The sequence below is a fragment of the Sycon ciliatum genome, chromosome 1 (assembly GCF_964019385.1).
Source record: "Sycon ciliatum chromosome 1, ocSycCili1.1, whole genome shotgun sequence".
In the NCBI taxonomy this organism is placed as follows: Eukaryota; Metazoa; Porifera; class Calcarea; order Leucosolenida; family Sycettidae; genus Sycon; species Sycon ciliatum.
In genome coordinates, this window is record NC_088643.1 from 68,468,869 (window position 1) to 68,485,162 (window position 16,294).

Here is a 16,294-nt window from a genome sequence, read left to right on the forward strand (position 1 = left end):
AGAGATATGGCATACAAAGTCACTATTTCCACAAAAAGCGACAAAGGACAACTACAGTATTTCCACTGGAACTCGCCCAAAAGGGTGCCTGTATCTTTGGTATGAGTGTATTGGCAGTCAAGCAGTGGCACTGCTGAGACAAATTTCTAGGATTTCGGCCAATCTTTCGTGGATATTATAAGTTTTGGGTGCATGAAACAGGGAAAGTGTGTGCGCATCACATGGATCAAGCAACTTTCAGTACACTCAAACGCCTCTTATCCGGACGCCTCAGATACGGGCACGTCTCTCTACCGGGCACCTTTAGCTTGAGTTCCTATAGCACAAATGCTTCGAATATGGGGTTTTTGAACTTTTTCCGTATTCAGAAGTGCTTATTTTTCACTGCCAACCTATGTAATCCACACATTTTTACCAATAGGTTCCTTTTGTATCCTGAACATGTGCAATGCGTTCCGAATAAACTTCTTCAAAAAGTGATACATACATGGTAGATGAGTTATTCTGAGATGCTGGCAGTGCCCCGATAAGAGACGTCCGAGTGTAATTGTCACTAAGTTGTCTGCATGTGCAGCATACTACAGTAGAGTTGCAAGCTGAAGAACATGGAGCCCAAGAATGTTCAGCCTGAAATGCTAAGAACGCCACAGATTAACGTGAAGAACAGGGGTGACGTTGGTTTTCTCAACTTTTCTGGCAGCTGTTGGGATACATGTGATCCAGTAAGCATTGTTGCCAAGAGCGTGCTATAAGAATGCAGCCACATTGCTGAAAAATAAGAACATCTCCGGCTAACCCCTTGGCAGCAAAGTTCATGGACGTGCGACTCTAAGTGTCCTTTTGGGCCAATCCGCCAACAAGTTAGTTTCTCAAAACTATGTACCAGGATTTATGCCAAGCAGGAGTTCGTAAACCAGAGCGTGCAGCTCCGCATCTATCAGTTCTAAATCGCCACATCACTAAGGTGCTAGGGGGAAATTTAAGCTCATTCTCACCTTTGGTACGATAAGCAGCAAAACGTGTGAGATAAAGCAAGAGCGAGTCACTATGAACTGAAAAAAAACTTGTGGGATGTTTCTCTCGGAGCTGCACACTCTGGTTAAAGGCCGATTCACAATACAACTTCTTGCGACGCGACATGCGACTAGCTGCGACAGCGACACACGGTTCACAATAGTCTTCATGTTTTCTCAGATTTTACCGCTTGGGACCCGCCATGCAGACTGATACACTTTTGAGGAGTGAAACAGTCTCGTAATGTCGCAAGTACATGTACGTCCAGGCATGCGCACACAGGCAATGGACACGAGATTGTCATGGAAATGCTGATAGCATGAAATCATCTCCAAGGCCGAAGCCACGGCACACACGGGCAGATGCGCAAATGAAAGCCCATATATGGTACATGGCCAAAAAATGTCAAACATCGTGGAATAGGACGACTTTCGTCCGCCCTACCGTGCAGAGCAGACTAGGAAAACATAGCAATTATAGAAAGAGTAGCATTGAGCCAGGGTGAAGGCACTCAACATAAAACAAGTCAGGGCACAGCTATCCAGAATGCCAGCCATGACAGTGCAGATATCAAGTCAAGTCTGGATACCCGTGCATACGAGTCAAAATCAACGCTCAACATGCAAGGCTGTGTTATAAGTATGGCAATGGTCAGTTCATATGAGAGAGAACATGGTATAGGCGTTACGCCGTAAATGAATATGACAAAGGCATGCAAAATGTTTTGTATGGGGCAGCTACTAGACAAAGACAATTATTTCCTAAGTGCTGGTATGGCAAGTAAAAGTCCAGATGGGGAATTCCCACAAGTCGTTTAGTACTCACTCTGAGAGAAGGAGTCTTCTGGGTCAGCAGTGTCCATTGCAACCTCTTCATAATCCTTCTCAAGAGCAGCCAGGTCCTCTCTCGCCTCGGAGAACTCACCCTCTTCCATACCCTCTCCGACGTACCAGTGAACAAACGCTCTCTTGCCGTACATCAGATCAAACTTGTGGTCCAGACGTGCCCATGCTTCAGCGATGGCCGTGGTGTTGGCAAGCATGCACACGGCACGCTCAACCTTGGCAAAGTCGCCGCCGGGCACAGCAACTGGAGCATTACCGCTAATGCCAACCTGAAGACGACAAAACAGGAGCACGCATGCACATAATCAGTTTCCCTTGCACCAATTATAAAGCATGCAGAGTTTCAAAGTACAGCACCAAAATACACGCATGGCAAGATCAAGGCAAGAGAACACACACACTCTACTACCACACTAACCGAAGTGTTACATTTTGGCTCCAAATGGGGCAGGGCTTTAAAACCAACATGGGTAGCAAGTTACATGCACTCAGAAAAAAAGGATTCTGGATTACTCCAGAGCAGTGAGAGCATTGTATTCCACAAAATGAAGATACATCAAGAAGTGCACAGGAGACATTTATTTAATACCTTGAAACCAGTCGGGCACCAGTCCACGAACTGCACGGTTCTCCTTTGCTTGATGGAGTCGATGGAGGCACTAACATCCTTAGCCACCACATCACCACGGTAGAGAAGGCAGCATGCCATGTACTTTCCGTGACGAGGGTCACACTTGACCATCTGGCTGGTTGGTTCAAAGCAGGCGTTAGTGATCTCGGACACGCTGAGTGTCTCGTGATATGCCTTCTCCGCTGAGATGATGGGAGCGTAGGTGATGACGGGGAAGTGAATTCTTGGGTAGGGGACAAGGTTGGTCTGAAACTCGTTCAGGTCAACGTTGAGAGAGCCAGCAAAGCGAAGGGAGGCAGTGATGGAGGACATGGTCTGGCTGATGATGCGGTTCAGGTTGATGTAGGATGGACGCTGGACACCCAAGTTACGCTGGCAAAGCTCATAGATTGCCTCGTTGTCCATCAAGAAACAGCAGTCAGCATGCTCCAGGGTGGTGTGAGTGGTCAGGACGGCATTGTATGGCTCAACGACAGCCGTGGAGACCTGCGGTGCTGGGTAGATGGCCACCTGCAGCTTAGTTTTCTTACCATAGTCAACTGACAGGCGCTCCATGAGCAGCGATGCAAAACCGGATCCGGTACCACCACCAAACGAGTGGCAAATGAGGAATCCCTGAAGGCCATCGCACTGGTCGACCTACAAGCATTTCGAGAAGGAAAAAGTTACGTTTCAACCACATCAAAAAATCACAAAGGTGCAGCACATCCCTCGGTTGGGAGGCATTCATGCGTCCATGACAGGACGTAGGACAGTGTTCTCAGCCTTAGATTGCCAGGTGGTGCATAAAGAAAACACGTTGACCTCATACTTGCCAACCCAGCCAAAGCAAATCCCGTAGTCATACACCCAGTTTCCCTTAATTTTCTCTCATTTCCCTTATTTTGCTGGTTTTCGCCAATTTCGGCCATTTTCTCTTTTTTGGGCAATTTTTGAGTATTTTTGCATACATGTATTTTGCGCAATTTCTTGGCAATTTCTATCTTTCTTTTTATTCATTGCTAACCCTTTGCTGATTGGGGTACCCAAACCTGAGTCTCTTCATTGTCAGGTTGCCTCTACTAGTCTGGGGGCCAAGTGGCAAAAATGTGAATTTTCGTTCCGAGGAAGAGGGCACCGCAAAAAATTTTACCCAGTCGATAGATGGGCTGGCATACATTGAAAAACCACTTGTTGTCATTCCTGATTTTGTCCCAAGGGTTGCACTGGGAGTAAAACTAAATTCAGCGCTGGTTGCTATGGTTACCGGAACCTAAAATGGACTTTCTGGCTAATTATAATGGTTTTGGCAATATAACTTTTCTGGAGGGTCATGTGTAAACATGAATTTTTGCGAGCGCGCAAAAATAAGTAGTAGTAGTAGTAGTAGTATTTATTATTTTACTAGGGCAATCCCCACAGACTGTGAGTCTTTTTACAGGGTACCCTAGGTAAGTGCGTGAAATAGAGCTGAATGAAGAAAGCCGTAAGTGCGTGAAATAGAGAAAAGAAAAAAGAAAACGGTGGCTGCATGCTGTGCCATTATGTGTTGCAAAAGAGGCTGCGAAGAGTACTGTTGAACATTGCAAAGGAGGCTGCCTGGCGGCATGCTGCTGGAAGCGAATTCCACCTGTCAGCAGCCAGGTAAGGCAAAGCATAGAAACCGTACCGTGACGAAGCATTAGGCAGGGCTAAAGCCAGGGCGGACTGTCCCCTGGTCAAGGCATTGGTATGGTTGCTATTTGATCTAAGTACAAAAAGCTCGGCAAGTAGAGGGCTGCGGCGGCCATGCACACATTTATAGACAAGGCAAAATATCTTTAGGTTATAACGGATGGCGACAGGAATAATTTTGTGGCGTTGACAAATGGTGGCGGTTGGGTGGCATGGTGGGTAGCCGAATGTTATCCTGAGGCTACGTTTGAAGCATCGAATGAGTGTGTTGTATAGGGTTGCTGATATCGTGTGAACGTAGCAGTTGCTGGCGTACTCCATGGTGGATTGGATAATGCTTAGGTAAAAGGAACGTTGTGCCTGGGTGGTGATGTGATGTCGTATTCTGCGGAATGCGGCCAGCTTACGGTTGACGTCAGCAACAACTTTCCCGACCTGCTCCTTGAAGGCAAGGTGCTGGTCGACTAGCACTCCAAGGTAACGGACACACTGGGAAGGGGATACTGGGAAGTTACCACAGATGACAGTGAAGGTAGGTGGAAATGGGGTTGTCTTCCGGCGGACGATTAAAAGTTGAGTTTTGTCGGGGTTCAGTAGGAGGCCCAGTTCCGTGAGGTGTGATTTAACCGCATCGAAGCTCTCTGATAGTCGGTCCTGTATCGTGTTGATGCAGCTGCTCGATGTGTAGAGTCCTATATCGTCGGCGTAGAGTATGTTAGATGTGTGAGTTGGTGTGACGTCTGTTACGTGTCTTGTGTAGATTGTGAAAAGAACGGGGCCCAGGACAGAGCCTTGAGGTACCCCTCGACTACAGGTCACGGAGTCGCCGGATGTTTTTGTGGAGGGGTTCGTCACTGTCTGTCGACGAGCGCTTAGATAGGAGGCGAACCAAGACAGTGCTGTGCCACAAATACCGCAGGAGTAGAGCTCGTTGATGAGTGGCTGGTGCTTGACCCGGTCGAACGCCTTGCTCATGTCCAAGAATAACACTCCGGTGTTCTGACCGTCATCCAAGCGTTGTTGCCACTTTGATATAGCCAGTGAAAGTGCATCCTCTGTGGAATGATCAGAGCGGTAGGCGAACTGTTGGGGAGGAAGAATGTTGAGCTCTGGGTGGGTGTTGATATAGCGCTGCAGTTGATGAAGGACGATCTTTTCTAGAAGCTTGGATACGATGGGGAGTAGAGATATGGGGCGATAGGTAGAGGGACATTCTGGATTGCCTTTCTTGAAGAGGGGGAATACAGACGCTACTTTATATATGTCTGGAAAGGAACCGAGGGAGAGTGATTCGTTGAAAATGAGACAGAGGGGACCGGCTAGTTCTTCTGCACAGATCTTCAGAGGAAGGGGTGGGAGTTCGTCGGATCCGGTGGATTTGAAAGGGGAGATCTTCTTGAGGAGCTTGCAGACTTCAGTGGTAGTGACAGGGGTGAAATTTGCGAAACTGGTGAGCTGTCGGGGGCCTTGGGGGATTTGCAGGGAAGGAGGTCGCTCTGGGTCAGAGACGACCGATCCAAAGAAGTTGCCATACGCGCGGACTGACGGCATGCGCGCCATCGCGCCTGATACCTCCGACACACCGTCAGCAGCTAGTTCTCACCCCGCTCCGGGCACCGAAGCTTCTATGCAGGACGAGCCCTCATTGCTCTCCCCGGACATCATTTCCTCGGCCGTGATGAACGCCCTCCACCCTCTCCTCGAGCGTGTGGAACGCCTGGAGAACAGTGCTGAGTCTGGAAGCCGATCTCTCCCACGCTCGCGCTCCGCACCTGAAAGATCGCTCCCACGCTCGGAGCGTCAAGCTCCGGACCTATCCTGCCCGGAACTTCCAGTTCTGTCGGAACCACCGACCTTGCCAGGACCTCCAGTTCTCTCCGAGCCCTCGGTTCTACCCACACCGCCACGTCGCGCGATTGAAAAAATCCAGCGCGGAGAGTTTGTGGAACTTGAGGAGCTCTTGCCGGAAAACTTCAGCTCCCAGGGACAGGAGCCAATACAACTGGTTACAGCTGGCGGCGACACGGCTCAGCTCTCGCTCAACCTCAGCGCAAAGCACAAGCGCGCAATCAACGACTTCTCGGCTTGGCTGGAGGCCTGGACAATCTACATGGGCATCATCGTTCGTGCTCGTCCTGACCGAGCTCATGAGCTTGTCTGCTATCAGCACATACTTTGTACTGCGAACCAACAGTCCACGACGTCTGCTGTGCTGAACTATGATCGAGCATTTCGCCAACACACCGCCAGCATGGCACTGCGCTGGGACGTGATCAACCAGACGCTGTGGAGTATTCACCTACTCCGCTCACCCCGTCCGTCGTGCACCAAATGCACGCTCCAGCACAGCCGCGACCGCTGTCCGCGCCTTTCCATCCGTGGCGGGCAGCACCCGCCAGGTCTGTTTTAACTTCAACCGCGGCAGGCCATGCTCCCGCACACCATGCGACTGTCTCCACGCCTGCAGCTCATGTGGAGACAAAGGACATGCCACCACATCCTGCACCAGCACCACCCACTTCAGGTGGCAGCGCCCTGCAGATAGCCACGAGAAGACGTCTAAGCCCACTGAGAAAAAGTAAGCCGACTTCCACTCCCCTGAACACTGTTCGCTTTCACACATTACTGCCACGCATATCTGACCAAAATCTTGCTGAGTTTGTTTTGCACGGGCTGGACCATGGCTTTAATGTTGGACACTCTGGCACTATGCATTCCCTGTTCGCTGATAATCTTTCTTCTGCACGTGAACAACCTTCCTTTGTTGACGACCACATTGCTGATCGTATTCGCGCCGGCGAATCTGCCGGCCCATTTTCTGTCCCACCCTTTGATGTTTTTGTTTCCTCACCCCTCGGCGTTGTCCCCAAGAAAAACGGGAAACTCCGTCTGATCCACCATTTGTCTTATCCCAATGGCCAGTCCGTGAATGACAGCATAGACAAAGACACATTCTCTCTTCAGTACATCACGGTGGACGACGCCATAGACCTCTTATGCATGCATGGTCCAGTAATGCATTTCGCCTTGTACCCGTGGACCCAGCCTGTTATTATCTGCTAGGTTTTCAGTGGCGTGATCAATTCTATTTTGACAAGGTCCTGCCCGTTGGCCTGCGGTCAGCCCCTTATTTGTTCAACTGTGTTGCTGATGCCCTTTGCAGCATTTGCCACGAGCTGTTTTCCATCCCACATTTATTGCATCTGCTGGACGATTTTTGGCTGTGTGGGCCTGCCAATTCCCCTCTATGCCGCCAACGTCTTGAGGTTATCCTGGCTGTTTTCAAGTACCTCGGGGTTCCTATTGCAGAAGAGAAAACAGAAGGGCCTACAAATGTCCTCACGTTTCTCGGCATTGAGCTGGACTCTGTCCAAATGATTGCTCGCCTTCCTGATGACAAGCTGGCTGACTTGCGCTCTACGCTTGGCTCCCTCCGAACCCGCCGATCCCCGACATGCAAGGAGCTAGAACAGTTACTAGGCAAACTCAACTTTGCGAGTCGCGTGATCATCCCAGGACGAACGTTCATGCGCCGCCTGTACGACGCTCTGATGCATACCACCAAGCTGTACCATCATGTCCGCCTGTCGTATGGTTGCCAATTGGACCTGCTGTGGTGGTCACACTTGCTGGAGGGGTGGAATGGCAAAGCCCTCCTGCTGCAATCCCATGTAACAGCGGCAGACGATATCTCCATCGAGACCTATGCCTCTGGCTCGATCGGCTACGGTGCACTCTACGGCCCTGAATGGTGTGTTAAATGAATTTGTGCGAGCGCGCAAAAATTAGTTAACACAGAAGGCGCATGCGCCGCGCCGGACACTTCACAGTTTGCTTCCTGCTCAGATTTGCATGGCTGACTGGTGACTCTCTTCAAAGCCCACCCTCCCATGCCCTCTGCTTCTTTTCTGCTGTGCTGCACCATGCTGAGGCACATCTCCACTTTCCTCTTGGTATCACAATAACCAACATTCAATATCACATCTCTTCAGTTTAAATAACTGAATAAAGAGGGGAGTCAATCTCGCTCACCAGGCTCATCCTGCCAGTGCGGCTCACACAGTCCACCCGGCTCTCAAAAGATGCGACAGGGTCACTCACCTTGACGCCAACATAAAGATGCGGCCAGGGTCACTCACCCTGCTGCCACTAAAAATAATACTCACTGCGAGCCTGGCAAACAGCGATTGACAAACCACTCCTATCCCCACAACTCAATGCTGTGTAGTGTGCATGCAGATGGGTGTGTTAAAGAATGGTTCCTTCGTGGATCTCACTGGAAGGCTAAAAACATGATTTGAACTTGAAAAACTCAAAACTGAGCAAACTGCACCATACATGTACATGCACATGCACTACATGTACGAGTGCAATACAGTCTGTCAATAGCATGAGACCGTACACAATAACTATTCTCCTTCTCCTTCATAACACCAATGTGTGGCATCATCCAGATGAAATGAAGCAGTTGAAATGAAGCAGTTTAGAGTGATGGTGAACATTGTGTGCGGATGAAGGCGCGTAGCTGGCATAGGTCATGGGGGCACGTGCACCTCCCTAAAAATGTCGACCTTGGTTCAGCATGCACCGTTACGACCATGAAAGACATGGACCAGCCAGCCTACACATACATTGAATGCGGCCATGCATCCCCTAAAAGGGGGACCAGCTATGTAATGTAATAAAAATATGTAATGCCCCTGAATCCTGTCCACATAATTGGTTGCAGGGAAAGCAGGTGGAACGGATCACGAGAGTAGGATAAAAACTGGGAAGACATTGGTAGGTACATTGTACAAACAGTTGAGCGCTTTCGCCTTGATGGAATGAAGGCTGACACAGCTGCAGGAGACACTGCTGAGTTGTGAACATGTGCGCGTTGAGATGGCTGCACAAGGATGCCATTTGCACAGAGGGTTGTGGCTTCTCCCAACAATGTTTCTTCGCACAGATCATGGCCGATCACGACTCCCATGGGAAGAGACGCTGCAGTTGCTTGCTGATTATTGGCTTGGCATCCAGCCAACACAGTTTTGAGCTCTAAACCTGTATGCATGCAGCACCGTGGCCAAGGTGGTTCACCATATTGATACTGGTATAAAGTTTTGAACTTTGAAACATATGGTGCAAAGCAACAATTGCGGCAAGAGTAATGTGCTTCGGGGCTGTACTGCAGTAGCAGGTCTGGCGGTGCAACTTTGGACTAGTGTGACATTGTCATCTGTCTCTGTAGCCTGAGTTGCATCGCCGATTGTAAGTGCTTAATCCTCCTCTATATCCTCCCCTCGTCGTGATGGCTGGCGAGTTGATGAAAAGGCGAAGAAAGTGCTTACAAATCAGTTACAATGCATAGACACACTCAGATTCAATAGTCGTATCGGCCTAACGAAGATGATTTCATCCCCAAAGTAGTCAAGCCCATACTGAGGCACTTGTTGCAGTACACGTCACCGTTCCAGCATTGAAGCTCTCGTACATATTGCGATAAGGCCAAAACAAATAATGACCTTGTTTCCGGTCGGCCGACCGGGCCACTTTTTCCCAAATTCTGATACTTTTTTTGGTCCCAAATGTATACAAACGGTGGCAATGCCATGTGTGCAAGCGCACTCAATGAGTCATAACTCAGTCAAATCTCAACCGAATTCCACAATCAAAACACCTACAAGGTAGCAGAGATTCTCAGCTGTCGGTTCGAAAACCTGCGGGGTCGATATGAGCTAGAATAACGGAGCTGGAAGGACTCGAACTGTTTGCTTGATTTCTCAGGATGTACGAAAACAGGAATACAGGTCCTCCCTCATTATAACGAGTCCGGTTACTACATAACCCCCGTTAGTAAATAGAAATCTGAAATCCCCTGGCAAAACGTGGTCTATACAACTGTTTACAGGTCCGGTTACAACATAATCCGTTAGTACATAAAATCCGTTATAACGACCCTTTGCCCAGGTCCCTGGAGTGCCAAACCCTCAGTATAAGATAATTTTGACCATGCAGGACCAAGGCCAAAACACGTAGGATAAAGCAGAAAGAGGAAACGTATTATGTCAATGTATTCGTGAATATGGACGATCCTTTGCATCCTAAGAAGAGTTATGTTGGAGTAACTTGGAGATTTTCAATTATCTTATAACGAGTTGAAGCATCGATAAATTATGTTGTATCGAGGGCAGCCCAGGTAAGTACGAAGTAGTGCCTATTTCACTTTTAGCTGGAAGTCCTGTTACAAGATAAGTCTCGTTATAAGATAACTTTTTCGATGGCCCAGAGATTATCTACTAACGAGGGAGGACCTGTACACCACATGCTGTAAAAGAACAGCGAGTCAGTCAACTTTGACATTGATCCTTGCCATGATATATTTACAATGTACATGTGTAGGTGCTTTTGTCCATCAATACCACAACGATTGAGGAACCAAAAAAAGTATCCAAGAAAAGTTTCATACCGGCCGACCGAGTCTCCTTTTTGAGGGGTTGCCGACCGGAAACAAGCCAATTTTTTGTTCGGGCCTAATAGTTATACTGCGTATGATGACACGAGAGATCGGCCAATGGCAACTTGGTCATTTCGTCTTTTCTCATATTTGCTGCTTGTAAGAACTTGGCAGAAGCATGTAATCATATTTGCTTGTTGATCGGACTGCGTGTAGCCAGTATGATTGCTGCCGTTTCACCTTTCCCCAAATGTGCAGCTCTTCGTGCTGGGAGCTAACGTTACGACGCCGGGAGCAGCTAGAGAAGAACGTGTGCGGGGGCGACGCGAAAGCCTCCATTTCCAGGCGAAACATCATTTCCACAAGGCTTCTTGCGCTCAGCTTAATTATCTACAGCAACAGCTTCATTTGTTCCAAATTATTTCACGCAATTTTCCACATCAGTATCTGGGTGAAGGGCTCCAACTCCTCATCACGACGCTTTATTGCTACTTGCCCACAGACTTCCAAAGATTCACTTCAAATGAAATATTTCCTCAAGAGGTACAGGCAGTAGCCCAGTGCACACCAACGTCAAAGCTACACAGCATCCTTTGGAATAATGGAGAAACGGAAAGCAAGAAACAATCCAGAAATGGAAGGACGTGGAGATGGCTCAACAATAAAATAATTGCAACAAACTGGGTGACCTGTCAGTACAGCGTCGGTGTCACGCGATTGGTTCCTCAAACCTGGATCGAACAGCTGAGATGCATGGATCATTGGATGCAAACAGTGCAAGCTACACTCGATGCGTGCACTGCACGGCGCATGGATCTATGCAGAAGTGCATGCACTTACCATGCTTACGCCTACCTACATACATGTAGGTCTACATGTACATGCATGAATGCATACAAAACAATGGTCGCCGAGAGAGAAATTCACAACATGGAAAAGGCGCTCGTTGGATACCTTTCAGAAAGTTGTCGGAGTGACAACAACCGGAATCCTGGTCAGTAAGGTATCTAGAGTAGACGTGGCCAATAAAATTGCGGTGCCCAAAAGTCGGAACGAGATTTTTCTAGGAGGCCTTTTTTCAGGTTTGGCCCACGGACTATACATGTGTGATTCTGTGAAATGCAGAGCCGCATGTGCCCTTGTCACACCACAAAACAACCTTTTTTTGAACACTCAAGGTCAGTGCCAATACGGGTAGTTTTTCAATCAAAGTCAAAAATTCCCGGTATGCCGGTAGTTACCCTAGTTTTCCGGTAGTATACCAGGAAAACCGGTATGGTTGGCAAGTATGTGACCTCCAGGCCAATTACTTTGTGATGGCTTGCTGTAAGTGCTTCTGGCTGGGAGGATTAGCTGCCCATATCAGACATTTTGGTGTGAGCGCTTTAGGCTACCACTAAGAGGTCCAAAACTACATGTACATGTGGCTAACAAGTAAGTCTCCGTTGAGAACTCCCTAATGAACGCACATATCCAAAGCAGGCGAACGGCGCGAGTACTTACAACTTTGGTGATGCGGTCCAGCACCTGGTCGATGAGCTCCTTTCCCACGGTGTAGTGACCACGTGCATAGTTATTGGCTGCATCCTCACGGCCGGAGATCATCTGCTCCGGGTGGAAGAGCTGACGGTACGGACCAGTACGTACTTCGTCTGCACAAAACAGTAACAGAAACAGTAGAGAGTATTTACGGGAAAGACCCGTTCCGCAATCGGTATGGCAGCTGGGTTCCGCAATCCGCATCCAGTCAGACTTCTTGAAGCAACTTGGACGGTACTATTTCCCTGCCAACAGACAATAGCTTGTACGCGTATCTGTTCAAATCAGCTAGGTGTTTCAGGTGTATTGTGGGTTTGAAAGAATTTGCAAGCCACATATGATATGGCTCGAACGTGGGGACCACATTACAGACGCGAAGATTCCAAATTGGTGGCGTTGTCAGCTAGGATGCAGTTGGGGCTGCGGATTCTCCAAACAACTCATAACCACAATGCTGTCGCCTACCAATTAAAAATGTCGGTAAAGTCTAAAGGCTAAACTAGCATTGCACTCGTCTGGCGGAAAGTCATCAAATGAAACAATGGTTCAAAATTATTCCTGCAAAAAATTGAAATAATCCTGGAGACAAACTATGCCAGGTTCCTTTTGATTCCGTCTCAAGAGACACAAGAATTATACAGAAGCACTCATCATCAATGGTGTCATATGATCAGATACTGCCGTACGTACCCAGAACAGTGGGTTCCAAATCGACGAAAACAGCACGAGGCACTTGCTTTCCCATGCTGGTCTCAGAGAAAAAGGTTTTGCAATTGGTGTCACCTGGCCCCTGGGCGGACGCGTCGGTATCAAACTGTCCATCTGGCTTGATGCCATGCTCCAAGCAATACAACTCCCAGCAGGAGTTGCCCATTTGAACGCCAGCTTGGCCGACATGGAGAGATATAACCTCACGCTGCAGCCGTGAGGATAAAACGAACAGAAAATACAGGGGAGGAGTGTTGGGCACAACCGGCTGCAAGCTCTACACATCTCAATCGTCTACCGACTCACCATCTTGAATATTCAATAATACCAGACACCGAAGAACGAGAGGAAATATCCGAAGAAAACTTTTGAGAGGGAAGCAGCAACCACTCAGATCGGTTCTTTCACTTTCGTTGATGGCTTGACAAGTACAGCTAGCTAGCTACGGGTACACGAGTGGTGGCGTGCAAAAACGGCGACGATGGTCCCCGTACAGAAATTTCAAATTCTGGCGCGCGCGCAGTCGCAAAGACAAACTTTCCAATGTCATAACAACCATGACCGCATCGGAAGGTTCGTTTGGGACTTCAGACCACGTGACTTCTTGGCCCAAAAGCGTGCAAATCGACACCTGCACAAATCGTGTGATGGTCATAATGTCAAGTCGTGTAAAGAAATGTGGAACCGTTTTTCGAAATGAAGGAAGTCTTGTACAGTTGGAGTAAGTTTCGGTTCGTCTTGTTGGAGCTTGCCTTCGTTTGGGACCAGCAAGAATGGAGCTGTTACGTTCATTTTTGACTGAGATACGTATGCGGATGGAAGGGAAAGGTGAGAAACCATATGATCCGTCCGGGTCCCCTTCTTGAAAATGTGATATTCGTATTCTACGACCTCGAATTAGTCTAGATAGAAGGTAATCTTTATTGTTTTCACCTTCCAGAGGACCTATTTCTTGCATTATTCCTCTTTGTACTTTGCCGTGCAGCGCCGCCATAGTCACAGTATGGAAAGCAGCGAGAAGTATCCTGCGCTAAATGATGCTGATGTACAAATTGAATTGCTCTTGGCTGTTTCGGTCCATGCCTCGATTCTTGTCTCCAATGCTGTTATGCTCGATCTGGTTGAGCTCCGCAAGAATAGCTGAAAGAGTGCCGAACTGGGAGATGTGCTGTATACTCTTGTTGCTATTTGCTGTATCTCTGCTGATGATGATGTGCGTGCTACGATTACCATGATTACCCCAGCCAATACAATGTCCTGTACATGTACATGTTGAGCTTAGTCAGTGCCTCTTCCGTGATCATTCTTTTTCTTGACACCAACCACGCCAACAGTCCGAAGCTATCTCAGGACTGTATTATCAATGTCTCCTGTTACTACCCACTACATTGTAAACCATACTATTCAGCTATTTCATGCGGAGAATCAAGATTGTTTTTGGATCTGGTGTGCGGTTGCTATGCGTTGCCAAGGAAAGTGGGTTCTCTCAGTTTGACATATCTCTCTGATCTCAAATGTGTGGGACGTTTGTCGGACAAATCCGGTGATAGGCGATGACTATTTTGCTTGTAACTTTAGTTTCCTTTGTCCGATTTAGAAAAACTAAAGACCAAACTCCTCAGGAAGCTCTGACCTATCCAAAAAGCAAAACATAAGCCACAGAAAACAGATTTGAAAAAATGGTCTGAAGTCCCTGGGTAAGGAGGGGGGCCGGGGGGATAGGGTTAGCATGGTTGGGAGCACAACAAAATGTACATACAGTCATGTACTGTATACATGTATCAAGAACCCCAAAGCGGTTCTTCAAGCTCCCAACAGGCTCAGCTGGGAAGCGATTTGTAACATTGATGTGCGAACAGATCCAGGACATTGTTCAGTCTGCTGGTACCCACAGAACAGCTCTGTACAACCTACATGTAGCCGTGCTTCCAGCTCTGTTACTACAACAAACGTATCGTCGATCCAAGCCCAAGGACAACACGAGTCACCTCCAGCGCCGGATGGCCCTCTGGGCAGATGGTAATATCACTGCTCTGGTTGAGAAAGGACGCTGCCTGCAACGGCATCGTGAGCCACACCGAGGAGCACGTCGACGAGGTGAGCAGGACAAGGCAAGGCATTTTGGTTCCCTCATGGCAGAAGGACGTGTGCACGATGCCCTGCGTTCCCTATCTGAAGCTGAGTCCACGCAGTCATCCGGTGTGTTAGGTATCGATGACTCGATCACCATCAAGGACTCCACCGCAACCGTGCGGGCAGCCCTGGAGAGTAAGCATCCTTGCGGCACTCCAGCAGCAGAGCACATCCTGATAGCGGGAGCAGCGCCTCAGTGCCACCCAATCCGATTTGATTCCCTGACTGCCGACCTCGTCAAAGCCGTGGCCATGCAGGCGAAAGGCTCGGCAGGTCCCTCTGGTCTCGACTCGTCAGCATGGCGACGTATGTGCTCGGCGTACAAAGGGGCCTCCAACAACCTTTGCTCGGCGATGGCATCCTTCGGCCGCTTGCTAGCAACACAAACCTTGCCGCCAGACTCTCTTACCCCCTTCACCGCCTGTCGTCTAATTGCCCTGGACAAGAACCCAGGTGTTAGGCCCATTGGGGTGTCTGAGGTCCTCCGTCGCATTCTAGCCAAATCTATTCTCCGAGTAACGTCAGACGATGTAATGGAGGCCTGTGGTTTTCTCCAGAAGTGTTCTGGATTGCCAGCTCAGTGTCTGCTCTAGGATTGTAGGACAGCCGGGTACACGTGTACCTGGCGCAACCATTTCAACCGGGTCGGAGCCGGGTACACATGTACATGTACCTGGCGCTGTCTCATTTAGAAAAGAGAGGACAGGAATTAGAAAATTACGAAAGAAGAAGTATTTGACACATACAAGCCATGTAGTCAGTCCTTTCAAAGTTCAAAAGTGTAAAGTACCAACCGGGTCACAGGTGACCCGGTACTATATTTTCAACCGGGTCCAAGCGCCGCCCAACCGGGTGGATTACCCGGCTCACCCGGCGCTGGAGCAGACACTGCAGCTGGGATAGAAGCAGCGGTTCATGCCATGAAGCGCTTGTATGAGGACGCCACAACTGAAGGAGTCCTACTAGTTGACGCGAAGAATGCCTTCAATTGCCTGAACCGCCAAGCAGCTCTTCACAATGTTCGCCACTTGTGTCCTTCCCTGGCTACCACACTGCTGAACTGCTACCAAGATGATGCCCGCCTCTTCGTTTCTGGCGGTGGTGAGCTTTCCTCCGCAGAGGGTACCACACAAGGTGACCCTCTGTCGATGGTTTTCTATGCCCTCGCTACATTACCATTCGTACGGCACCTCCGCACTACCCACGCCAACATCCGTCAATTGTGGTATGCCGATGATTCAAGTGGTGCAGGCAAGCTACGGGCCCTTCGACGCTGGTGGGATGATGTGGACGAGACCGGGAAACCTTACGGTTACCATGTCAACGCCTCGA

The 16,294-nt window shown here is 48.8% G+C and overlaps 1 protein-coding gene and 1 long non-coding RNA gene across 2 annotated transcripts; one reads left to right on the forward strand and one right to left on the reverse strand.

Annotated features, from left to right (window-relative positions):
- Positions 1 to 1,311: 1,311 nt before the first annotated feature.
- Positions 1,312 to 13,253, reverse strand: LOC135805093 (tubulin alpha-8 chain-like). The gene is made up of 5 exons (XM_065319086.1): positions 13,136 to 13,253; positions 12,812 to 13,037; positions 12,086 to 12,234; positions 2,449 to 3,129; positions 1,312 to 2,128 (listed from the first exon to the last, which is right to left on the reverse strand). Exons 1-5 carry the CDS (start codon positions 13,136 to 13,138, stop codon positions 1,829 to 1,831), a joined length of 1,359 nt encoding a protein of 452 aa, XP_065175158.1. The 5' UTR covers positions 13,139 to 13,253; the 3' UTR covers positions 1,312 to 1,828.
- Positions 13,254 to 13,486: 233 nt separating this feature from the next.
- LOC135807077 (uncharacterized) lies at positions 13,487 to 14,276 on the forward strand. Its single transcript, XR_010551440.1, has 2 exons — positions 13,487 to 13,657; positions 13,815 to 14,276. It is a non-coding gene; the product is annotated as an uncharacterized LOC135807077 (long non-coding RNA).
- Positions 14,277 to 16,294: the final 2,018 nt, after the last annotated feature.

Coding starts and splice junctions, on each gene's coding strand:
- LOC135805093 (XM_065319086.1), bottom strand. Junction 12,235..12,811: donor TTTGGAACCCACTGTTCTGG/GTACGTACGGCA, acceptor TGTTTTGTGCAG/ACGAAGTACGTACTGGTCCG. Junction 2,129..2,448: donor GGTGCCCGACTGGTTTCAAG/GTATTAAATAAA, acceptor TGTCGTCTTCAG/GTTGGCATTAGCGGTAATGC.